The 23,592-nt window shown below is 41.8% G+C and overlaps 10 protein-coding genes across 10 annotated transcripts; 5 read left to right on the forward strand and 5 right to left on the reverse strand.

The window, feature by feature from the left end:
- Positions 1 to 1,053: 1,053 nt before the first annotated feature.
- BDB00DRAFT_800756 (GDP-mannose 4,6 dehydratase) lies at positions 1,054 to 3,143 on the forward strand. The gene is made up of 4 exons (XM_053121814.1): positions 1,054 to 1,235; positions 1,399 to 1,536; positions 1,909 to 2,773; positions 2,844 to 3,143. Exons 1-4 carry the CDS (start codon positions 1,142 to 1,144, stop codon positions 2,869 to 2,871), a joined length of 1,125 nt encoding a protein of 374 aa, XP_052984299.1. The 5' UTR covers positions 1,054 to 1,141; the 3' UTR covers positions 2,872 to 3,143.
- A 381-nt stretch (positions 3,144 to 3,524) lies between these two features.
- On the reverse strand, positions 3,525 to 5,372 carry BDB00DRAFT_495753 (uncharacterized protein). The gene is made up of 8 exons (XM_053117590.1): positions 4,839 to 5,372; positions 4,648 to 4,762; positions 4,373 to 4,569; positions 4,135 to 4,296; positions 3,917 to 4,054; positions 3,788 to 3,841; positions 3,664 to 3,714; positions 3,525 to 3,587 (listed from the first exon to the last, which is right to left on the reverse strand). Coding segments are annotated over exons 1-8 (945 nt in total). The 5' UTR covers positions 5,066 to 5,372; the 3' UTR covers positions 3,525 to 3,586.
- A 944-nt stretch (positions 5,373 to 6,316) lies between these two features.
- BDB00DRAFT_800767 (ubiquitin-related domain-containing protein) lies at positions 6,317 to 8,043 on the forward strand. Its single transcript, XM_053121815.1, has 7 exons — positions 6,317 to 6,551; positions 6,627 to 6,763; positions 6,851 to 6,922; positions 7,016 to 7,368; positions 7,443 to 7,690; positions 7,760 to 7,806; positions 7,893 to 8,043. The coding sequence occupies exons 1-7, from the start codon at positions 6,544 to 6,546 to the stop codon at positions 7,934 to 7,936; spliced, it is 909 nt and encodes a 302-aa protein (XP_052984301.1). The 5' UTR covers positions 6,317 to 6,543; the 3' UTR covers positions 7,937 to 8,043.
- A 151-nt stretch (positions 8,044 to 8,194) lies between these two features.
- BDB00DRAFT_800769 (uncharacterized protein) lies at positions 8,195 to 8,914 on the forward strand. The gene is made up of 2 exons (XM_053121816.1): positions 8,195 to 8,595; positions 8,674 to 8,914. Exons 1-2 carry the CDS (start codon positions 8,464 to 8,466, stop codon positions 8,830 to 8,832), a joined length of 291 nt encoding a protein of 96 aa, XP_052984302.1. The 5' UTR covers positions 8,195 to 8,463; the 3' UTR covers positions 8,833 to 8,914.
- A 964-nt stretch (positions 8,915 to 9,878) lies between these two features.
- On the reverse strand, positions 9,879 to 10,260 carry BDB00DRAFT_755617 (putative conidiation-specific protein Con-10; the record flags this gene model as incomplete). Its single annotated transcript, XM_053118845.1, has 2 exons — positions 9,879 to 10,037; positions 10,132 to 10,260. The coding sequence occupies 2 exons, from the start codon at positions 10,258 to 10,260 to the stop codon at positions 9,879 to 9,881; spliced, it is 288 nt and encodes a 95-aa protein (XP_052984303.1).
- A 936-nt stretch (positions 10,261 to 11,196) lies between these two features.
- BDB00DRAFT_969001 (uncharacterized protein) lies at positions 11,197 to 11,552 on the forward strand. The gene is made up of 2 exons (XM_053129828.1): positions 11,197 to 11,343; positions 11,412 to 11,552. The coding sequence occupies exons 1-2, from the start codon at positions 11,206 to 11,208 to the stop codon at positions 11,535 to 11,537; spliced, it is 264 nt and encodes an 87-aa protein (XP_052984304.1). The 5' UTR covers positions 11,197 to 11,205; the 3' UTR covers positions 11,538 to 11,552.
- A 1,590-nt stretch (positions 11,553 to 13,142) lies between these two features.
- BDB00DRAFT_755409 (velvet factor) lies at positions 13,143 to 13,714 on the reverse strand (the record flags this gene model as incomplete). The annotated part of the gene is made up of 3 exons (XM_053118837.1): positions 13,143 to 13,305; positions 13,423 to 13,507; positions 13,615 to 13,714. The coding sequence occupies 3 exons, from the start codon at positions 13,712 to 13,714 to the stop codon at positions 13,143 to 13,145; spliced, it is 348 nt and encodes a 115-aa protein (XP_052984305.1).
- Positions 13,715 to 14,397: 683 nt separating this feature from the next.
- On the forward strand, positions 14,398 to 15,465 carry BDB00DRAFT_495895 (uncharacterized protein). The gene is made up of 5 exons (XM_053117591.1): positions 14,398 to 14,598; positions 14,659 to 14,739; positions 14,831 to 14,967; positions 15,046 to 15,131; positions 15,226 to 15,465. The coding sequence occupies exons 1-5, from the start codon at positions 14,553 to 14,555 to the stop codon at positions 15,299 to 15,301; spliced, it is 426 nt and encodes a 141-aa protein (XP_052984306.1). The 5' UTR covers positions 14,398 to 14,552; the 3' UTR covers positions 15,302 to 15,465.
- A 266-nt stretch (positions 15,466 to 15,731) lies between these two features.
- Positions 15,732 to 16,999, reverse strand: BDB00DRAFT_784135 (uncharacterized protein; the record flags this gene model as incomplete). The annotated part of the gene is made up of 7 exons (XM_053120440.1): positions 15,732 to 15,947; positions 16,024 to 16,115; positions 16,204 to 16,290; positions 16,363 to 16,483; positions 16,573 to 16,620; positions 16,685 to 16,811; positions 16,905 to 16,999. The coding sequence occupies 7 exons, from the start codon at positions 16,997 to 16,999 to the stop codon at positions 15,732 to 15,734; spliced, it is 786 nt and encodes a 261-aa protein (XP_052984307.1).
- A 2,864-nt stretch (positions 17,000 to 19,863) lies between these two features.
- On the reverse strand, positions 19,864 to 21,625 carry BDB00DRAFT_800784 (Metalloenzyme, LuxS/M16 peptidase-like protein). The gene is made up of 4 exons (XM_053121817.1): positions 21,541 to 21,625; positions 21,231 to 21,434; positions 20,007 to 21,076; positions 19,864 to 19,928 (listed from the first exon to the last, which is right to left on the reverse strand). Exons 1-4 carry the CDS (start codon positions 21,595 to 21,597, stop codon positions 19,922 to 19,924), a joined length of 1,338 nt encoding a protein of 445 aa, XP_052984308.1. The 5' UTR covers positions 21,598 to 21,625; the 3' UTR covers positions 19,864 to 19,921.
- Between the last annotated feature and the right edge of the window lie 1,967 nt (positions 21,626 to 23,592).

Raw genomic sequence — 23,592 nt, forward strand, 5'->3', positions numbered from 1 at the left:
AAAACTGCAAGATTGGCTAGCTATATCATTTCCAAACAAACTGGTTTTAGAGAAAAAAGAAGTGGAAGAGGATTCTTTTCACATGTAGTATAGAATTATCTAATCATATTCGATGTTGTGTCATTGAAGCTTTGTAAAAGAAAAGACAAAGTGTGAGCCACTACTGCATTGTGGATATACCTTTTCCGCGGATAAGTGCAGGATCCTACCTCAACCCTTAAAAGAATATCATTTTTCCGCGGATAAAGAAGCGGTTCAAAGATGTGTAACCGACAACCAACTTTATATTTTGCAAGCAGTCTGCATGCTAAGAGTCTACGAAGATCTCAATCCCGTTTTAGGGTAAGGGTATTTGATTTTCTTACTGTTGCTAGCAAGCTCTAGCATTGTACGTACTGTAATTTGCACCATATCATTGTCATCATCAAGAAACTTTATGCGTTTTGTTGGTTCGCAGAGCTTTAACGGTGTTCCTGAAATATGACAGTTTATTTGTGTCAGATATTGAGAATACCTCCGACTTGATCGCAAGAGCACGGGTCTAGAAGATACCATCACTACGCACAATAAGGCAGCAAGAAACAGTGATTCCCATTGCAAGTCAACAGAGGACGGACTCTAATCAAAAGGCCGAAATGAGGATCCGATCGCTACTATGGTTAAATGGCTAGACCGTTTTTGGAGGGACTGTCGATCCTCCATTGCACGTTTTTTTTACGGACCGACCAGATTACGTACGAACGAACCGATCTATAATAGTGGTTTTTGTATATAGCCCTTGGTCTATCCAAGATCTATAACAAAAGTAAAAAGCATCTCCTCCTTCTATATCGCCACAGCTAGTGTTAAATAGAATTGTCTCCAAGGAGCTGTGCTTTTTCTTTGGCACTACCAAGAAGAAAGACAGTGTGGTAAAAGAACTGGAACTGATTCGGCTCTGTGCAAGACTCCTTCTTTCTCCCCTTTTCACTAGTGTCGCTGGCTGAAGAGGGTGTTTCTTTATCAACGAGATGTAATTGGCTAGGTTGTGTAACCATCGCCGCTCAATTTCTTTAAATAAGTTTCTGTCTGCCAACCTTTTTTAAACTGCTTTATCCCCCATTCACTTCATCATCAACTACCACCTTCCCTCAACATCATCATGTCTGAAGCTCGCATTGCTGCCGTCAAAATCACCAACAACTCATCTCTTTCTCTCGAAGAATACAGAAGCCGCAAGGTTGCCCTTATCACTGGTATGTGCTTTTATTTTTACAAGATGTCGGGGGGGGGGATTAGCAAAAGAAGTTTTACGTGAAAAGAGAGAGAACCCGAGGAGAATAGACGAGATCTCGGTGATTCCTTTCGAGATGATGGTGAGTTCTCGTGCAGTGCACTGATAAACCTTGATTTGTATAGGTGTCACTGGCCAGGACGGTTCGTACCTGACTGAATTCTTGCTCGACAAGGGTTACGAGGTTCACGGTATCATTCGCCGTTCGTCCTCGTTCAACACTGGCCGTATCGAACACATCTACAAGGACAGACATGACCAAGGTATATAAATAGCACTCTTCTCTATTTATTTTTGTATACACACGTTTTTGGGAATATGCGTGGTGTGTTCGGTGATTAGTGGGCTTGGGGAGGAGCGGAACGCTTGCTCTGTGTGGGCTTTTTTCTCTTTTTTTTCTTTCTTCTTTGCTCGGCTCGTCTTTTGCTTAGCGGGGAGGAGGGGGCAGGGGAGACGGCAGAGAAGTGTGAGATCCTTCGCGCGTCTCTTCGCTTTGCACATTTGTATGTGCTGGAACGAGCAGAAGGTCCATTCTTTTTGAACTTCCGCGTCGTCGATCTCCTCCATCACCACCCCGTTTTCCGATTAGCACCCAGAACTGACTTTTTTACTGCTACCGCTACCCTTCTTTCTAGATGTCAAGTTCTTCCTTCACTACGGTGATTTGACCGACTCGACCTGCCTTGTGCACATCATCTCCCAGGTCCAGCCTACCGAGGTATACAACTTGGCTGCTCAGTCGCACGTCAAGGTCTCCTTTGACATGTCTGAATACACCGGTGATGTGGATGCCCTTGGTACTTTGCGTCTCTTGGATGCCATCCGCACTTGCGGTTTGAACGACCGTGTGCGTTTCTACCAGGCCTCGACCTCCGAATTGTACGGTAAGGTCGTCGAGACCCCACAAAAGGAAACCACGCCCTTCTACCCTCGTTCGCCCTATGGTGTCGCCAAGCTGTACGGTTACTGGATCGTCGTCAACTACCGTGAATCCTACGACATGTATGCCTGCAACGGTATCTTGTTCAACCACGAATCCCCCCGTCGTGGCCGCACTTTTGTCACTCGCAAGATCTCGCGTGCCGTTGCCGATATCCACTTGGGTCGTCAGGACTGTCTTTACCTGGGTAACATTGATGCTAAGCGTGATTGGGGTCACGCCCGTGACTATGTCGAGGGTATGTGGTTGATGCTCCAGCAGGACAAGCCCGACGATTTCGTCTTGGCTACTGGTGAAACCCACACTGTCCGTAGCTATATTGAAAAGGCCTTTGCTGTCACTGGTCGCAAGATCGTCTGGGAAGGTGAAGGTGTCAATGAAATCGGCAAGGACGCAGAGACTGGCAAGGTCCGTGTCCGTATCGATCCCAAGTACTTCCGTCCCGCCGAGGTCGAACTGTTATTAGGTGACCCCACCAAGGCTAACACCACTTTGGGCTGGAAGCGACAGGTCAGCTTTGACGAGCTGGTAACTGAGATGGTTGTCGCTGATATTGAAGGGTAAGCTTTCTTTTATTCGTTTGCGATGGTGGCTAGTTTCTTACTGACTTTTATCTCCTTTCCATTATAGCTCTCTGAAGAACGATACTTACAACTAAAGAAACAATTCCTCACCCTACAAGTCACAAAAGCATCCCCGCATCCGAACTTACTCGATAACAAAACCACAGATCCTCCTGCTCCATCTTCTTCCAATCTTGTCGCTTACCTCTAAACCTCTTTTTATATTCCTAGACGCCCCTCCATTTTTTATTGACTGTTCCTCCTCTTTACCCGATTTACCCGGCTTGGCTGAACTTTGTAAAAAAAATCTTTTTATGTTACATAAAAAAGAAAAAAGTAAAAAAAACGAGTCTTATACAAAAGCCAAACTAAACTTTGCGTCGTGAGTCTAACGATGGACTGTAGCAGTGGATCACAGGTGGTGGTTGGTAGTACTATGTATATGCGTGTGTTCTTAGAAGCTATGTGTATATCTGTGGGAAACGGACAGAACAGGGACGAGAAGGAAAGAAAAAAGAGGGAAGGGTGGATTTTAGAAAGGTTTGCAGAAGACAATTTTTGTGTGGCAAAGGGTGAGGAATATACAAAGTAGAAAGCAGGAAAACATAGATGATAAATGATGCAGACTAAGTTTTCAGAGCGTAGAATAGACAGATAAGGCCATAATCAGGATTGCAAGATACTAATAGATGATAGCTCTTAATTACGATGATGCCTTACTTGGTATAGTAGGGGTGGTGCTGGTGTCGTCAGATATGTATATCATATCACGTCTCGGAAATGTAAACCAGTTACTCTTCGTCGCTTATTTCTATATATATATATATATAACCGATGAGTCCAAAGATGCGTTTCTATACAAACATACATTGATACCATCAACTTACCAATGACCGGAGGTGATGGAGAGCGATAATGCGCACGTTGCATTACGCTTTCTAACAATAAGACGAGAAGAGAAAGATGAGCAACTGTTACGAAGAAAGCACCGACAAATAACAGTAGTCTTACCTTATTCCCCGGTTACTACTCATAATAATTTCTGCATCATCGAAACTGTCGTTTCTACAAATATATTTTGAGTTGATATTCTGTCTATGTATGTAGCATAAGAATAGAAATCTAAATACTGTTACGTACCCATTTAATTCATCGTCATCATTGTTCAAATCTAGTATTCTGGCAGTGCCACTATCATGGCTACCATCATTCTGGATGCTGTCATCAACGTCCGATTCATCCGTCTCGCTTCGACGCCTTTTTCTTGCTGCTTTGTCTCTATTTGACGTGCAACCAGAAAATCATGTTAACACAATATAATAATGCACTTCCATACATACATGGACACTTGCATATACCTTATCAATAAATCATTGGAATGCTTATTATGCGAATTTGTTGGTAGTTTAAAGTGCGCTGCTGATCGACGATAAGCTGGATTTGCATATGGCGGTATGCGTTCGTTGTGGTTACGGTGGCTAGATTCAGAATGTGTTCTTTTATTGGGCACGGTTCGTGAGCTATTGAAAAGTTAATGAAGATGTTAGCCAAGGGTGTACAACAAGACCAAACATCCCGTAATTATGAATACGTTACTTTATAGGCAATTCATCGTCTGTAGATTCATCCGAGTCGACGGTAGGCGGCACTGCCTCCTTCCTCTTCGCTGTTGTATCCGCTGCCCTTGAACTGCTGCTACCTCGTGCACTCGATGGGCCAGCCTCGCTGTGTACACGACTAGTATTATTATGACTTGCTCGGAATTTGGACTTTTGCGCAGCATACAGCTTGTCCTGTCAAATAATTGTAACATATTAGAGATTACAGGTTTATCTACCTTGGACATTGATAATCATGTTTGTTTTCTTTACCTTGAGTTTATTGAATTTCTTCTCAAAGAAACTTTTTTCATCCTCGGTAATTGATAATTTGACCTTAGTCTTTTCCAGCTCCTCATTTGCTACACGAAGCTTACACTCTGAGTCCCTAATGAGAACATTTTTAAAATCACGAGTTAGCAGAAGTGTTGTTTCTTTGATATGCGCTAAACCAGAAAACTTACTCCTTCATTCCAGTCGCGGTTGCCAGAAGCTTCACGATATCGGATTTCTCTAGCGTTTCCCAGAATCGGATCCGGCCCAAGGCAGTAGGAGATTCTAGACGACCATCCTGTTCACTGATACTATTGGACAAACAGCATGAGTAACAAATAGAACATGATTCTTCTCCTCGTATCTTTCCCATCCATTTTTTACCCCCTCCCCCCTCTTTTTTGAGGTAACGAAACATTCAATATTTACCTTCGAAGAGACTTCAAATAATTCACTTTTCGTTCAAGGCTTTGATTGATTTGTTGAAGTTGCGAAAGTTGGAGGTGTAAGACGGATAACTCTTGTCGATCAACTTCTTTATTCCGATCGTCCGATGAATCGGTTTGTAGATCGCCTTTGAGGGCAGAAGCATTTTCGATGTATAACGGGCCAATAACGCTCGTGGGTAGCATCTTTTTATTACAATTCGGACAGCATGGCTTTGTGCTAAACCAACGATTGATGCTACAATAAAAGGATAAAGTTGGAATGCATGACCATTGAATGAATGACAGGGATCCAAAAAAAAGCACTCTTGACTAAAGTATTTTACCAATAAGTATGAAATACATGACGGCAAGGCAGCGCAGCAATATCTTCTTCGATAAGTGTAACACAGATCGTACAAGTCGTCATGATTTGAATTGCACTGCTGGTAATAAAGAAGAAGAGAGGGTAAAGGTGGTAGTGACAACAAGGGGAAAGAGAGACGGGACAAAAAAAGGAAAAAGATAGCGGAGAGTCAGCTAGATTGCTGGAACGACATTACTCTTTGAAACAATAATACGCTCTGCCGACAGCACTAGAAAACGTCCCTCATTTTTCGCTAATCGGCACGATAAACGCATCCAACGAGGCTTGTTACTAGCTTGCTCTCTAGAATGACATATGTAACCTGGCGCCTCATCTAGTTCTGCTGTAGTAGATATTATATTACCTCTTTATGGCTACTGATTACGTGTCTAGCCCGAAAAAGATATGAAGACTTGGTTATCGAAGAAAAAAGTGGTTGCAATAATAGCGGGATGGAAGTACATGAGAGCAGCCACTAATGATCGATTTGCTTGTTTGTGCTGCTAAATAGTAGTTTTGATGCGTTATCATTTGATCTGTATATCTAACAGCTACTATGCTTTGCACTCGATCTACTTCTATAAGATTTGCAGTCGTTTAGAAAAGTGTAATAGAGAAGCCTATTATTACCTGCCTGATACCGACACACTGTGCCAGATATCTCGAGTCGTACGGCATGCCACCAGTGATATGTAATTACTTGGCAACATATCGCTGGCATAGTCTATCGTAATGGATATCTTGAACGATACTATCATCAAACGTGATAAACGGGGTACGGTATCGTGTTTTGGCAAGAAAGGGCGACATCACTTCCAAAATTGGTTGATGTACGCGCTGTGATTAAATCTGATGGAATCCGCATTGTCTTTTCCACCACTCTCTTCCCGAACGAAAGAAAGAGAACGCGTCATATAACATATATAAAATGGCAAACGATATTGATACTCTCGTTGACATGGGCTTTTCCCGTGGCAAGGTGTAAGTGCATTCAATCATTGCTTTTGTTCTTTTTGAGTTTTCAAACCGAGGCCACTCTTAATATTTCTTTATTATAGACAGAAAGCTTGGAGAGCTACCAATGGCGCAGGGCTTCAACCGGCGATGGATTGGTAAAAGAAGCAATAACGTACACCATTTCACTTTTTTCTGAAAGGCAACTCTGACTCTATATTTTCGTGCCATAGGTTGTTAGCGAATCCTAATGTGTCCGATGAACCAGAAGAACCGTCAGAGCATACACTCGGTGAAAAGACAGCACCTGCTAGTGGCAGTGAACAAGCAGCAGGTGGCAGTGCAGCAGGAGCAGGAGAAAGTGAAGAAGGTATCTGAAATTACTCACAGAGAGAAAACTAAGATTTGCAACTCCAGGTAGACAAAAAGGGGAATTCTAATAATGACTTGTCAATAGGTGAAATTCAAAATGGTGAGCAAACGGCTCAAAGTTTGATTTGTAACGATTGTCAAAAGCTGTTCCGCGATGGTAAGAGAAAGCAAAGAATGAAAGGCAGGGGAGAGAGCCTGTATAAATACTTGAGGAAAGAAGCTCAACTTTCCTTTCTCTCGTTTCACCTAGCCGCCACTGCTGAACGACACGCGATTAAAACATCCCATCAAAACTTTTCCGAGAGCACCGAAGTTATTGCCCCGTTGACTGAAGAAGAAAAGCAGGCAAAGCTGGCTGAGTTGAAGGCACGTCTTGCTGAAAAGCAGGCCAGTAAAGCAAAAGAAGAGGCTGAGGAACGTAGACAGCAGGAAAAGATTAGAAGAAAGGCCGGCCAGGACATTTCGGTTGCTAAACAACAAATGGAGGAAAAGGAGTTGAAGAAGGCATTTGATGCAAAGAGACGTGAAAAAGAACTAGATCGGATTGCAAAGGCCAAGGTCAAGGCCCAGATTGACGCTGATAAAAAGGAACGAGCTGCAAAGGTACGAAAACAAAAAGCAGTGAGGATGATTTATTAGTGACAACGAGGTACTGCATTTCTAAACATATATAACAGAAAGAGGCAGCCAAGCGAGCCAGACAGCAAGATGCTCAAGAAGAAGCCGCAGCCGCAGCTTCTCAGCCAGCTTCATCTGCACCTGGTGTAAAACGATTATACAATGAAGCAAGGTTACAGTTCCGGGTTCCTGGTGCATCACCCATCACCCACACTTTCCCAGCCGACTCAACCCTCACGCAGGTCAATGAATTTTTACAATCAAACGGCTGCGATAAACCTTTTACGCTTTCTATGACATTCCCTAGGTAAGCGATTATATCATTGAAACATCATTTGAGAATGGTTGGCTAAAACGGAGGCACGCTCTTAAATAGGAAAACATTCGGAGAAGGTGATTTGGACAAGACATTGAAGGATTTGGGTAAGTGCTATTCATCTATTCCATTAGTAAGTCATCGCTATATTATGGGTTATCCGCTTGCTTACTTCTTGAACTTGTAATTACAGGTCTGGTCCCATCTTCTGCGCTTGTGCTTGCATACACCGCATAAAAGCTTTTGATCGGAAGGGGAACAAAATTTGCAATAAATCTCACGTTTACCAACCGTTATATCGGATTTCTTTTCGCTTTGTATACCAGGGATGTGCTATACTAATCATCATTATGCAAGAGTTTCATCATCATTATCTTCATTTGGCTTTAAAATTTTATTCATAGTATGATTCAGTTATTCCCCTTCTATGCGTGCCATGTTTCAAAGTTCGGGGGCAAACTACTTCAGGGCTTTGAAAGCGTCAAGCAACACTCACAATCATTCATCAGCTACAATTTTTGCAATGCTAAACGTCAAATTGCTACCTATTTGGTAAATTTATGCATTGATACATGGGACGCTGCTACTGGTCTTAAAATTTTGAAACGATGACACTCCTTTGACTTTGTTGACGAGATGCTAAGTCATGCAGCTTACGAATTGATGACGAATTAAATGTTTATACGTCTAAACTTGGGTTTATAAAAGGTATATAAACTGACATCCGTTGATCAACGGAAAAAGCATATTCAGATCAAGTCAAAATGTCTAGCACTCAGAACAACAACCCCGGTAACTTTGCCAACCGTTCCAAGGAAGAAGTCCAGAACATCGCGTCCAAGGGAGGACAAAGTAGCCACAGTGGTGGCTTTGCGTCCATGGATTCCCAGAAGCAGGTATGTAGTTTTATTCTCGCTAAGACAGATCTTAGGTTTCAAAATGCGCTAACATATACTATTTTGAACATTACGTAGCATGATATTGCTTCCAAGGGTGGTCAAGCCTCATCCGGATCCTTTGAACCTGGTAGCGAGCGCGCCAGAGCAGCTGGACGTAAGGGTGGCCGTGCTACTGGTAACACCAACCAAACTAACTATGAGGAGGATGAAGACTACATCGACCAAGATCAGTAATAGTTTAGCTAATACTGTCGTCAATCCTGGCTCTGAATTGCTGAGCACTTGTAAATAAAAAAAATGCGTGTTTGTACAAAACCAACATTTGCGCTTTGAAGCAGATTGCTTTTAAATCCACTGAAATAGTGTGTTACAATAGTGGATAATTAAAAAATTTTAGAACAATAACTGCTCTTCTGATTTTTTACTGTTTGATACCCTTGTACCGTTGCTGTCTGCTCTGATCATTTACTAGCTCTTTCGCTTAATGATTCATCCATTCAGGCTTATCGGAAAGTCCTGTAGCACGCACATAAACCAGTTTCGGCGGTCATTAATCTTTACCAACCTTTATACTCTCGATATCTTTGTATATCATATCTGCTGGATGTAGATATACCGATTCTTTGCCGTACGCGATGGCAATTCATGATGATAGTTCTTCTGTTACAATATGTCTATTACAAAGAACGGTAATGCCTGTCTATGATATCAGATTTTCAAATAGTCCTGTATAATCACGGGTCCGAGGCATAGTACAAGGATTTTATTGAAGGACGATGCTCTGAATATTGTGTGATATGTTAACTCAGGGGATATTCGTTGTAAGTCTACACCACTTTTTTCACACCCTAGGTTTTTCAGCATTTTTTTTTAAAAATCTGGGCTCACCACTTAATGATTTTTTAGGTTCCCTCGGTTTTTTCATATTTCAGGGCCTGAAAAAGTTGGGGTACAGATTTTGCAGCTTGGGATATTTGGGATATGTGTATCATAGTGAATTGGACATCGTTCACTTTACTATATGATACGGCCATTTTCTTTACCGCTCTTGAAGGTTCCCTCGTATTTTTCTTTCCAAAATGTGGGCACCTGAAAAAAGCGGGGACTGACTGTATGCAAATTGATTTATCAAACATACTTTTGGATGTGACGATAAATATCTTGGATAACTGAGACAGGCGCCACAACAAAAAAATGGAAGATAGATAACAATGTACAAAGGTGTTTTTATTTACAGATTGCTCGACAAAACTGAGCCAGTAGATACCCAAAGCTATTGTTTACTGTTCATCATCCATATAGGTTTCATCTTCCTCATAGCTAGTTTGGTTGGTGTTACCAGTAGCGCGACCGCCCTTACGTCCAGCTGCTCTAGCACGCTCACTACCAGGTTCAAAGGATCCGGACGAGGCTTGGCCACCCTGAGAAGAGATGTCGTGCTAGATTCACGCAGAGTATTGCATGTCAGTACATTTAACTTTTGGGAAAACAGTAGCATTTTCCAAACTCGTAAATCAGATATTCTTAACGCACCTGCTTCTGAGAATCCATGGACGCGAATCCACCGCTATGGCTACTTTGACCACCCTTTGATGCGATGTTCTGGACTTCTTCCTTGGAGCGGTTGGCGAAGTTAGCGGGATTATTTTGACGGTTAGACATTTTTAGAAAACGATACACCTGATTATGGATTTCAGTGGTTGACGGATGGTACTTTATATACTTTCATAAAGCCCCAGTTTAGGAAGCTTTAATCATTATGTTGTCATTGACTGGCGATCGTGTAATAAGCTTCGCGATGTCAGATTATTACATGCTCTTCTTATCATCAATGTTTCAAATCATACAGCGGTTTGCATTGTGTGAAATCACCGTAGCATAGTGTGTTCTTGGTTGCTACATGTGCAGTAGCTATATACTTTCATAAAAGCCCCAGTTTAGGAAGCTTTAATCATGATGTTGTCATTGACTGGCGATCGTGTAATAAGCTTCGCGATGTCAGTTTATTACATGCTCTTCTTATCATCAATGTTTCAAAATCATACAGCGGTTTGCATTGTGTGAAATCACCGTAGCATAGTGTGTTCTTGGTTGCTACATGTGCCAGAAGTTAAAAGTCATCGGTTACGTAGTTGATAGTAGCTAAGTGATTGTTGCTTTTACTAAAACCATTGAGGCCTAATTCACCGTGTTTAAACTTGGCTCATAAATATGTCATGTCTCAAAATTCGGACGCAATCACCAAGGGTTTGAGCATTTTTTTCCAACGGCTTCAAGTATCTCAAGTACCCCGTCACATGATTTCCATACTTTCATGCAGTTGTACAATAGTCAGCATTAAGCCTGCGGATCATTTCAAAATAAGAAGCGACAGTGTGATGGTATAATACGGGCATAAAGGCATACTTGAAACTTGACACATTCAAGATTAGTATTATGCGCTGGGGTTTATTTACGTTGATTTTATGCAGCTCGACAAATCACGATTTCCGATGCTGACGAAGTATGCTGCTTTCTGATTTACTATGTATAAGACTTGAAAGATATATATACGTCTGCAAGTCTGCTCAAAATTCAGTTATTGTAGTTTCTATCAACGTTTTCATAATGTCTGGCACTCAAAACAACAATCCCGGTAACTTTGCCAACCGCTCCAAGGAAGAAGTTCAGAACATCGCATCAAAGGGCGGTCAAAGTAGCCATAGCCACAGTGGAGGATTCGCATCCATGGATCCTCAGAAGCAGGTATGTACATATCAAATTCTCATTTTCGGTAGCTGGGCTGACATACATTTATGTTGCACAATATACAGCATGATATCGCTTCCAAAGGAGGCCAAGCTTCTTCGGGCTCTTTCGAACCTGGTAGTGAGCGGGCCAGAGCAGCTGGACGCAAGGGTGGCCGTGCCTCAGGCAACACCAACCAGAGCAGCGAATAAGTAGTTAGCTGATTGTATTATCAAGCTCTGTCTTAGATTTCGCTTGTAAATAAACAAAACTGAATTTTGTACATGAGAATCGTTCATAATTTAACTGTTGCCTTTTTAAGATTACTGTAATAATTTATGCCTAGTTTGATCTGCGCACTGCCTGGATAAAGGCGAGTGCGACATACCAGTGATGTACTTCTCAGATCGCGTCGTTGCTCTCAGCAAGTTATACTATCCCATCAATCCTCATTGGCCCGAATAATAGAAAAAAATTGGTTCTTTTAGCACTACGCACTACTCTAACGCTAACGCACCATGTGCTACCTGACATACTGCCAAGGATGCGGGGCGACGGTAGATACTTTCAAAGTTTGTTGCCATTGAAATGAAAGATAATTAGACAGTCTATGTCTATATACAGCATTTTCATCCAATATAAAAAAAATTACTCCGTGTAGAGAGGAAGAGTTGTGATGACGGTGTGAATGTGTTACCATATCTGACATCATACGTAATCGCGAACCGTATTACCACATGGATTATACACGCACATAATTAGACATCATCCCGAGCCACTTTGCCACATTATTCTGCTTTGTCCTCGTGGGTAATTACTCCATTAAAACTTGAACAAATCATGCTGGATCCAATCACTATCTCTAACCAGCTTGCTACCTAACATTTCAATCGGGTTAAAAGCTTCATTATCGAGAGAAAAGCGGCACCTATTTTAAAATACCCATATAAGGAAATAATATATTAAAAAGATTATTTAAAGCATACGTAAAACAACAATTATAGCTCTTTATTTTTGAAGTAGGCGCGAGCAGACAAACGATAATAACGGGGATTTAGTAGTTAAAGCATACGAAGTGATTATTGCAAGCGAAGGAGGCAAAGGAAAGAGTATAAGTTCTTAATAGACTTGTAAGTATATACTACGAAAAGATTGGTTTGTTCAGAAAGCGAGAAAGAGAAAAAAATATGATATGTACAGAGGAGTATGGCTTGAATTTAAAAAAGGATAGCGCAGTGATGAGGCATGAGATGTGAAATATGGTGACAGGTTTGTATGATATGTAGTCGTATAACAGTTGCGTAAGTTGGAGAAATTGGATGGATGTGTAGAGGGTGGAGGTAAAGTAAAAGCTTATTACTAACGACGTAACGGGGGTAGTGTCCGATCGTCCATCAGGGTATCTGCCATAATCGCACGCAATGGTGGTAAACATTCGCCCCAATCTTTATGAGGTATCAGGGAAGGCATAGGAGGTGACGGCAGTGATGAATGTGATGAGACAACAGACTTTGGCGGTGAAGGTGGCGTTGCTTGCCATCGACCGAAGTAGACATCTGCTGCTGACGAGGCATACGGTGGTGGTGAAAAATCGTCTTCGTCTTCTTTGAACCGCTTTTCGTTTGAATGATGATCGATGATATTGCTGTTCGTATGATGAGTATGATGGTAGTCCAGGGTGACGGTGGGACTACTAGCATTGTCTACGAGCATCTGAACATCCAATCGTCGTTTGCGTGAGTTTGCACTAATTGAAGTATTAAGGTGATTTAACGATGTTTCCTTGTAGGTCACTGCTTCGATCCTCAGAACAAAACTTACGAGGTCTGTAGCCGGTTTTCTTTACGAATGCGTATCTTGACGCCTTGATCAGAGAATGTCCTTGATAGAAATGTAGTCTCCAACGGGCTTGGGAAGTTCTTTGCTGTGTAAACGCTGAACACGTCGCTCAGGACAGTTTTCCTGTTCTGGACGGATCCCCTGTAAAAGAAAACAGAAAAAAAAAAAGGCAAAGTGTCAGCTGGATCGCACACCAAAACACATACACACACTTTCTCTTTCTCCCGACGCACAACCCGTAGCCCGGAATTAACTTACTCCACGATCTCAAAGAGGCTAAAATGGAGTTTGTAGTTGCCTTCTTTACGTACCGACAAGTCGCCAAACACAAAAAAACCGCCATCTGAAGAAAAAAAAAAGATTCCCCCGCTCCTCTATTAGCAAATATGGAAAAAAAGATATAGTTTGTGGCGGGAGCACCTGGGTTATATTTCTTTTATATTGCGGTACCTGTATTATTTGTATCTCGTAATCGATGGAGTGACGAAACGGTAGTGCCGACCAGATGGTTGGTTAGCAACGGTGGAGGAGGACTGTCGCGATGATACATGTCGCTGCTGCTGTCACCATGGCTGCCATCGACGATGTTGGCAACAGCAAAGTAAAAGGGACTCTGGAGGCAATTTCTAAAAAAAGAGATATTACATGTAAGTGGGAAAGTATTTGGAAATATAAAATCGATTTGCTGGTGTTACTTTGTGCGTTCTGGTGAGCAGTTTATCCAGTCGACCTGGAGAATCGGTGCTGGCTCGACGGGGTATCGACGCTCCAAAAGACTGGTGCCTGCACACACCTTGGCCTGCCTTGGCTGTTGTCGTATGCTTAGATGATAGTCTCTATAGAAGCTCAAATGTGTCAGTCCACTGTATTCCTTCTGCCCAGGTCAACGGTACTAACAAGAATAACAGAGAAAGAAGCAGAAAAGCCTCAGAAAAAGGTATGCACCTGTCTTGTGGAAGGTCGGCCAGCGAGCTTGACAGAAATCGATATGTGCAGGCACTGTTGTTCTCTCCAGGCTTGGGCATCGTCGCCTATTGTTGCTACTGTTGATGATGATACGACGACAGGATTGAAAAGAGAAGGACGAGAAGCTTTGCGGGTTTATGCCCTAAAAGAAAATAAAAAGAATAAAGAAAAGATTACTTCGCCCACCTCTCACCCACCTACTTTTAAACAAATTTACCAAGAAAGGGCAACCCCGGAGTCCAAATGGGGAAAAAAAGTACGTGATGGAGTCGGTACTCGCCGACCTTGGGCGCGCCCCGTCGGTCCTTCGCCTGGAGTGACGTGACACCATCATCCAAACCGGCGGGCACCATCAGCCATCTTTTTTGTGTGGAACTTATAACTCAGTAGTGCGGCCGTTTCTCTGTTTCACATCGAACTCAATGTCGTGGTACCAGAAGCAAATCCGATTGCAAGCTCGCTCCCAAGGTATGCAAGCACACAACGATACCAAGTCGAACACGTCCATTAACTCTTTTTTTTATTTAGGTTGCTTTCTCGTGCATAATGAGATTGTAAGCCAAGTCCCAGAAATTAAAAACTACAAAGTCGGCATGGCCAACATCTTTTGTACGTGTTATTTTATGCGAAAAATAGCAATCGTGCTGCTCTTCTTGTAATCATGAATACCAACTACTTTGTGTTTTATATTTGTGTTTAGTGCAGCACACTTCCGCATCCCTCATGCTCAACGAGAATGCGGATCCGGACGTAAGAAAGGACATGCATATGGGCTTGGATAAGATTGTTCCCGAAACTCTTCCATATATACATACGGACGAAGGACCGGACGATATGGTAATAAAATAATGATACGGGATTTTACATTGTTTTGTTTTGGCTAACAAATTGTATATACTGTGTTTTCAACCATAGCCTGGTCATTTGAAGTCTGGTATCGTTGGCGTCTCGCTAAATATCCCAATCACGAACGGCCAACTCAACACTGGCATGTGGCAAGGGTAAGTTTCTGCAGCGCTATCTAGTATACCTTGTAATTTTTATTACTGTCAGCAGCAGATAAGAACACGTATTGCTTTATTCTCTTTTATGTAGTATCTATTTGTGTGAACATCGTCATCACGGTGGTAGTCGTAAGGTAGTAGTGACCTTGCAGGGTGAAAAGAAATAGATGGCACGCTATTTGCTGCTAGTAGATGCGTATCTTTTAAAGACACGACGCCTCCATGTTTTGTACAAAAATATAAACATTTTTTGACATGCTTATGTATACGGAATGTATGGCGTTTTATCGCGAGGGTGCTTGGATGAACGCGTCTGTCTTGACTTAACGCTTTTTTTCTGAGTCGACAAATAGTAACTATAGAGCGGTTGTGCTCGCGTATGGCTCTGAGTCTCGATGCTTAGGTGACACTAGTGTCGCTCTCTACAACATCTGTTTCAAAGCGATAATCGCAATAATGCACTTGTGTTTATCCGTCATGTCAGTGTGTATATTTTCTCATGGAAGTATCCTTAAATACAGACAGCACAATACAATATAGCAAGGTACAATCAAGACAAGCAGACACAACCAGGTATTATATTTTATTTACGGTCCTTTAGTTCTTCTTTGGCTTTCCTTCGAAACGGATAGGGGTCTGGATCCCAGTAAGCCAGGTAAGGCCAACGGAAACAATAGCAATCACAATAAAGGCAATAGCAAAGGTCATGAACACGGCTGGCGAGAACAACTGGTATTTGGCAAAGATAGGTCTGCTCTTTTCAGCAGGTGGTGCTCGGCGTTGAAGCACACTTCGCTTTCGCATGTGGGAAGGCTACAAATAGAAGATTGAAAAAAGTTTAGCTTTTCTTTCGTGCTTTTTCCTTACAGCAATTCTAGTAGTATCCTACCGATTTCTTGGCCGAGCTCGAGGTATAAATGACTGCATAGTTATCAGTAGCGTGTTCTTGGACAGATTGAATGAACGCATCTACCTTGGCATCTAGGTAAAAGTGTTTTTCTCTTATTGTTAGCTCAACATAACTTTTCAGACCCTAATAAAATACTACGCTCTTTCATTTTCAAACTACCATTTTGTTGCAAGGCATCTGTATCTTCTGCATTGGGCAAGGACAAGACTGCCACGGTAGGAGCTTCATTATCGCCATTTGACAAGTCTGCATGAATCGTCATATCAGTTAATCCTTTCTCTGTCCTTTTATTGATACTAATATGCAATAAGAACTTACGATCTCCATATACAATAGAGCCCTCGCATTCTTGCGCAATCAGATTTGCTAGATTGTTCACGTTGACATGATCAGCGATATACTCGACTTCTGTACGCGTAACAGCATCTTTACGGTATTGCTATATAGTCCAAAAAAGTGAAATGTAATCTTTAACAAGTGCGCATAAAGATATATCGTTCTTGTTTTCATGCTCAAATCTTTCACTACCTTAATAGCCGTAAACGAATCCGAACGCGAAAGGTCGTTCAAATGAATCTACAGAAGAAACATGATTAAGTACTTCATTCGCTCGCTTTCTTTCGTTTAACAGAAAACATACACCGGGTTGGTCGATAATAGCTACGACGTTGGCATCGCAAATGTCGGACGAAAGAGAAGACCAGATGGTAGAAACGGCCGCCTCGTTTTCGACGACGAATTGTTGACCAGCGACGTGTGTCAAATAGCTTTTTTTATATATAAAGATTTTCGAGATGTATCAGTTTTTCCCAAAGTTCTTTATAGATAATTCAAAAGGTGTAATGTTAATGAACACTAACTCTTTAGGCGACCACATCAAGCATGGCACAGTGTTCTCAAAAGCAACTACGGCCGATGCCAACGAGGACAGTATTGCGGCAGCGTATATCTTCATGGCGGTATGGAAGAAAAAGAAGGAGGTTGGAACGAAGAGGTTATGAAACGACCAAGGGCGCAAAGGTGGTGGTGTAGTTGTAAACCCAGCTCTAGCTCCGTGCGTGCGCCATTAGCCGAGAGTGACTACTAACGTTTCACATCTCGCCTTTGCATTATAGTAACGAATAAAGTGTCGCAAAACATCTAGTAATGGATGATCCATCCTTCTTGAACATATTTTCTTTAACATGAAGCGTATTTCAAAAAAGTAAAAGATTAAAAAAGCATTATCCATAGATTTTGTTGCAAAGTTGTATTATTATAAGGTGCTCCCTAGATGCAAAAAAAAAACCAAATACAGAAAGTCATTGAACATGGATGGGATAGAATGCCGAAAGAGAGCGACGAAAAAGAGAGAGGTAGCAAAGGAGCGAAGAAAAGAAATTGAGCTTGATATTTACATAGCAATTAAAAGGACATGAGGAATAACAGAACTGATATAATGAGACGACACGACAAAGTGTCGATCGCACTTGAAAGAATGCAAAGAAACACATTTGGCACCTACGACATGTTTCTCTTCTCACTTGGTTCCATGCATATCTTTTATCAATGCTTTTGTCACTATTCTCGCTCTAGCGGTGAAAGAATAAAGCAAGCACGTCGTGTACCACTTTGCATCCGCCCATCCATCCAATTGGGCGATGGGAGACAACAGTGCTTTCCTATATGTTTTACACGTAGAAGTAGAGGTGTTTCGGGCTTTCCTTCTATTTTATTCGAGTACTTTTGACCACCAGCTCTGTAATAAAAGATGATTATTTTATGAATATATATCTGTGGCTCGAGTAACTGCTTCACCACAAACAGCCAAAATCAACTGAAAGGGAGTGCTTACATTGAGTCTATCAACAAGACGTTCTTTGCGCTTTTGGTCTTGGAATGTTATATTCTTCGCGTGAAGTTCTTTGCTAGAATTTCTATATATAGTATACTTATCCTCTAGATTTTTCTTCGGTTCTGAGAATGAGACGTAGAGTTTCTCCTCCCGGAGCTCTGCTCTTCGGTCACTTTGCAAGCTGCAGATGATATACACTTGAGCGGTCAAATTGGTCCGCTTTGAAGTGTACACAAATCATGTTAGCATAGCCTATCCAAAATACGTACCATATGTCACGCCGCACACTTGTTACCCTGTAATCGAGTTTTTACCACAAACAATGCATTCATTCCGTGTGTCTTGCCAAACTACCGGATTAGTATGGTAGCGCATGGAGACCGAAAGGTACAGCGAACCGTAGGAGAAACTGCGGCCAAGAAATCGCCTGGTTTGTACGTTCTCATATCATATATGATGACGGTGAGATTTAGTGCATTCAGAACTAACAGTAAAGCCATCAATCCTGCCTCCAACTGGCATCTGATAAAAATTCTCTTAATCGACAATTATATGAACTGGAAGTGCGATTCGTGTACTTGATGTTTTGTCCTTCTTTGCTGTCTTTTTTTTTTGGTGCTCTGCTTTTGTTAATGCTCTTAGGTTGCTGACATGTTATTTTTTGAGCACCCATCTACATCGTCGATCTCGTGGTTTGCAGAGATGATTTACCAGAGATATAGCCTGCCATAATATTCGGTGAAGCTGTTGGCTTCAGATCGTCCTGCCTGTTATTATAATGCTTAAGTGAAGTAGCCGCTAATACTATCGATGCAAGGAGACATGGCAGCGATGGTATTGGTCGAGTACAGGTGTGCTGCTGACGATGAAATGTTGACCCGTTGGATATTAGGAATGATGCCAATTCCAATAAACGGTTTTTACCTTGTTTCGACCTTGATTGTCGTCAACAAGTATGATACTTGCAAATGATTTGCCTTATTATCCTCAAAGGCACCCTTAAAAGCTTTTCCATGGGTTTGCTTTAAACAAAAATTATATTCACGTGTGCTGGATATCGTGTACATATATGTTTTTACATCCCCCTTTATAAGAGTCACAATTACTCCCAAGTGTGTATTTCAGGTAAGCATCCAGCATTTCTTCTCGGCTTATTACAATTTTGCTATCAGCGCCCATATCCCCATCGGCGTTTACTATCATATTGCCGTTGTTCGCGAAGTCGTAAAGGGAAGAGGCTAAAGCACGACAACGTGAGATATAGATATGTTTCTGACCCTTTTTTTTTGCCGTAGCAGCACTGCGTGCGTGATCCTTTGACTAGTTGCTAAACTTGCCCCAAATGGTTGATCTCAACTTGAAAAGTGGGAGAAGGTTTGATTTTGTATTTCAGCAAGTATATCCATTGCGCTACATCATTAAATATGATTGTCACTTGATCTTCGCTCTAATAGTCTCTATTACATACTAGTAATTCTTTTCAGAGATTCACCAGTTTTGATGATTCATCAATTACTGTGACATTACTTCTTTCGCACCGCATGCTTTGTTGCTTGCTCCATCGTAGGAGAGATTTAAAGGGAGTGCAGAGAACGTGTGACATTGTATGTAGCGCGTGATATAGCAGCCCTGATGGAGCTTCTTGGTACGTGTATAGCTCTTCAACACGGCATCATGTTCCCTAAAACCAATATGGCTAACACCAGTAAGGACAGCAATGCAGCAGCGTTTTCCTTCTTAGTACTTGAAGGGTTGGTACGCAAAGGTTATTAAATGACCAAGGTCGTAGAAAACATATACGTCGAGCACGGAAGCTGTCCTGGGTGGAAGTGTGTGTGCCGCAAGTAAAACCTTGTCACCATCTACTAATGGATGAGACACCTTCTATGTATATATAACACAAAACGAAACTAAAAACCCATTATCAATAGACTTTTGCAAATTCTAGTATTATAATGTGCACCGAGATGAGAGAGAAAATGATGGCGGGGGCGGGAAAAGGAGGGAAAAAATGAATACAGTATGATAAAGAAGGACCTAAGCTTAGAATCTACATAGTGAAGAAAAAAGACATGTTAATTTTCTTTCTAAAGATTTTTTCCCGACTTTTACCCACATAATACATTACCTGTTGTAAGCCATGTTGCCTCGTACACGAGTATAGTCGGTTAAGCATTCGATAGGACCGGCACCGATGACAGCAAGTTCTTGATCCCAGATGAACTTGTTGGCAGTGTTACGGACATCCGAGACGGAGATCTTGTCAATAGCCTGCGCCAACTCATCACCGCTCAATCGCTTGCCGGTGGTCAAGATCTGGCTACCGATATCCTTGGCGACAGCAGAGGTGGAGTCGAGGCTCAACAACAAGCTAGCCTTGAGCTGGACCTTGGCGCGTTCGACTTCGCTAGCAGTGACGGTAGTCGAGAGACGGTTCCATTCCTTTTGCAGAAAGTGAACAAGATCATCGATCTGTTCGCGGTTCTGGGTAGCAGCATAGAAGCCCCAGAGACCGGTATCCTTGTAACCCTTGGTGAACGAAGCGAACGAATCGGCGAGATGGTGGCTGTTGACGACGGTAGAAAGACGCGACGACAAGTTGGCGGCACCGCCCAAGGTGCTATCCCACGAACCAACGATGCTTTGCATGACCAACAAGTTCAAGTATTCCGAGGACATGAAAGGAGCACCCTCGACCGCCAGGGCAATGTGGGCTTGCTGGGCAAGATCGTCACGCAGACGGATCTCGGAACCGGTGAACGAAGGCTGGACACCAGCGGCAGCAGATCCAGCAGCAAGCGAGCCAAAGCTTTTTTCGGCTAACTTGACCAAAGCATCGTGCTCGACATCACCAGCACCGACCAAAACAATACGGTTGGCGGTGTAGTTGGCTTTGACAAAGCTGGTCAAGTCCTGCGAGGTCAAGTTCTCGACGTTCAAACCAGCGACGGGCAAACCAAGGCTGGTGCCCTGGAAAGCGGTGGCGTGCAAGTGCTCGAAGGTCACATCCTCCATGCTAGGTTGTTGGTTCAAAACGGCAGCGCGTTCGCTTTCCAAGCTGTCGAGCTTCAAGTCCTGAACGATTTCAGAAAGGCTCTGGACGGTCTTTTCGACGTTTGATCCGATCGTCTTGGCAGCGTAGTAGGTCTGATCGTGCGTGGTGCGAGCTGTCAATTCACCGCCAGTTTGCTTGCCGTTCTATTGTTTTTTTTTGTAAAAAACCAAACCGTAAAATAGATTCAATTATCGTCCGCTCTTTCTTTCTTTCTCTTGAGTGACATATGAGAACGCACATGCACACATACATGTACGCTATACGCAGGTGAAATATGACATGAGAAAGAATGCTAACCTTAAGAGCAATACGACCAATCAAGTTAGCGGCACCGCTGTTGCTTGCCGATTCAGCACGGGAGCCCGCGTCAATCCAAACACCAACAGTGGCAGCACCATTGGCAGTCGTGTTTTCCTCGGTGGCGATCGTCAAACCGTTGGAAAGGACTGTGGTGCGAGTGGCGGCGACCTGCTTAGCAGCCGTGGCCAAAGGTCGGACGAACTGGTAATATGTGTATATAGATTTGTTTTTTTAAGGGAGGGCCGTAATTGTATAATGAGACTTTCTCCACCTGACTAAATGCGTGCAATGTCGGTTTGGAAGTTACCTGCTTGGTCAAGCCGGCTTGGCTCTGAAGGGTATTGGAAAGAAGCCGTGATGCCATTAGAGTGGGGAGAAGTAAAGGAAAGCTGTTTTGTGTGGCCGACTGCCAAAATTTGCTTCAGCTGGGGGGGTTTCGCTGCTGGTGGCGTCACGATTTTTTTTTCTTTGCGCGCCTTTCTTCGAAACACTGGCCAATGCCCGCCATTACCATAGCAATGCCGTCGATATTGACGGTTGCTATGGTAATACTGTGTACTAGCAACAGAAACTTGAATGTCAATATTTGACTCATCAACTGGGATGTTCTCAAACCACTGCTTGGCTTAACATAACTGAAACACTTGAATGAGCTTTTATACGCAGTAAATACTGTGTAACTGAAATTGTTGAGTAGCATATGTTGAAAATTACATATATCACAGCACTTTGACGGTTTGTAAGCAGACTGGCCGTATCATGAGCGAAGAGCAAAAAACGGCTGTTGTCAGCTTTATTGATGTTAACCCTTCTGCTGCTGTAGCTGAAGAGACCCAGCATTTGTTGAAGCGATTCAAAGATCTGAAAGTTTCACATATTATTATTTATAACTTCATGAGAAGCGAATGCAATCTTTCGTTGAAGAAAGTTGACTTTCCATCGAATGAAACAGTCCTGCAAAGATTGAGGAGCGGTACGAGTGGGTTTGCAAATGGGAAAAAGTGGGTTTGCAAATGGGAAAAGACAGGCATGAATTTTCTGACGAATTGCGTTTTCCTTAACGAAACGGTGGAGAGCTTGGTCCAAAAAGGAACGCGTTCCATTGTTACCAGGGCTGCTACGCGAGCAAAACCGACGTGCTATCTCTGCTGCAGGTTTGATTACAGTCGCGGTAAAAAGTCGAGATCTGCGAAGCCCTTTTTCTTTCTCGCCACCATCCTCCTTATATACTACTTTTAATCACAAATTCAATAAACAACACATGAAGCATATAGGTTCATATCAATTTATTGGCTATGTAATTTTTGATACAAAGTGCTGTACTTGCGTCATATTAAATTGGCCATGTACTTTCTGATGATATAGAGTGCCGTACTTGCATGAATAGTGTGCTGCTGCCAGCAGATAATTATTTAAGAAATCATAAGAAATTTTACCAATCTAATGATTGAGAAAATTTTATTACTCTTGGAATTATTTATTATTAGAAATTAATAATCCTCTTATTAGTGAATATTATAGATATTCATCTAGGTGATTAATCATTAATCTAATGATTATTATAAATATTTTATATAATTCCCAAATCTTGTAAATATTTAAGATGTTAAGAGATTATAATCAAGAAATAGAATATTTATAATTTCCTTGGCATTTCTGATCCAAATATAATTACTATGATAGAACACTATTTACTAGTATATTAATTATTATATAAATTACTAACTACTATTCTAATTGCTAAAATTATAGGTAGAAAAAATGATATGTATACTTAGTTATTATTTTCAAATATCTCATTTTCATATATATTATTTGCCATGTACAGGATTTTTCATCTCCTAGTGGACGTTTGAATTTTTATTTAGGCAGAGTGGACATGAATGTTAGTCTGAGTGGACATGAATGAAAGTTAATCTGGACATGAATAATAATTGATCTGGACATGAATGAAAATCGAGCTGGACATGAATGAAAATCGAGCTGGACATGAATGAAAATCGAGCTGGACATGAATGAAAATCGATCTAGACATGAATGAAAATCGAGCTGGACATGAATGAAAATCGAGCTGGACATGAATAAAGATCGATCTGGACATGAATATAAAACGATCTGGACATGAATATACATCGACCTGGACATGAATATAAATCGATCTGGACATGAGTAAAATCAATCTGGACAAAATAAAAATCAATCTGTACATGAATGAAAATCATTCTGACAAGAATAATAATCAATCTAAACATGAATAATAGACAACCTGGACATAATAACAGTCAACCTGGACATAGTTTTAGTCAACTAAGACATAATAAAAGTTGAAGTAGATAATATATTAAGTGTAGCAGAGCAG

This window comes from Zychaea mexicana, assembly GCF_025766255.1.
Source record: "Zychaea mexicana strain RSA 1403 chromosome Unknown BDB00scaffold_6, whole genome shotgun sequence".
Classification (NCBI taxonomy): Eukaryota; Fungi; Mucoromycota; class Mucoromycetes; order Mucorales; family Lichtheimiaceae; genus Zychaea; species Zychaea mexicana.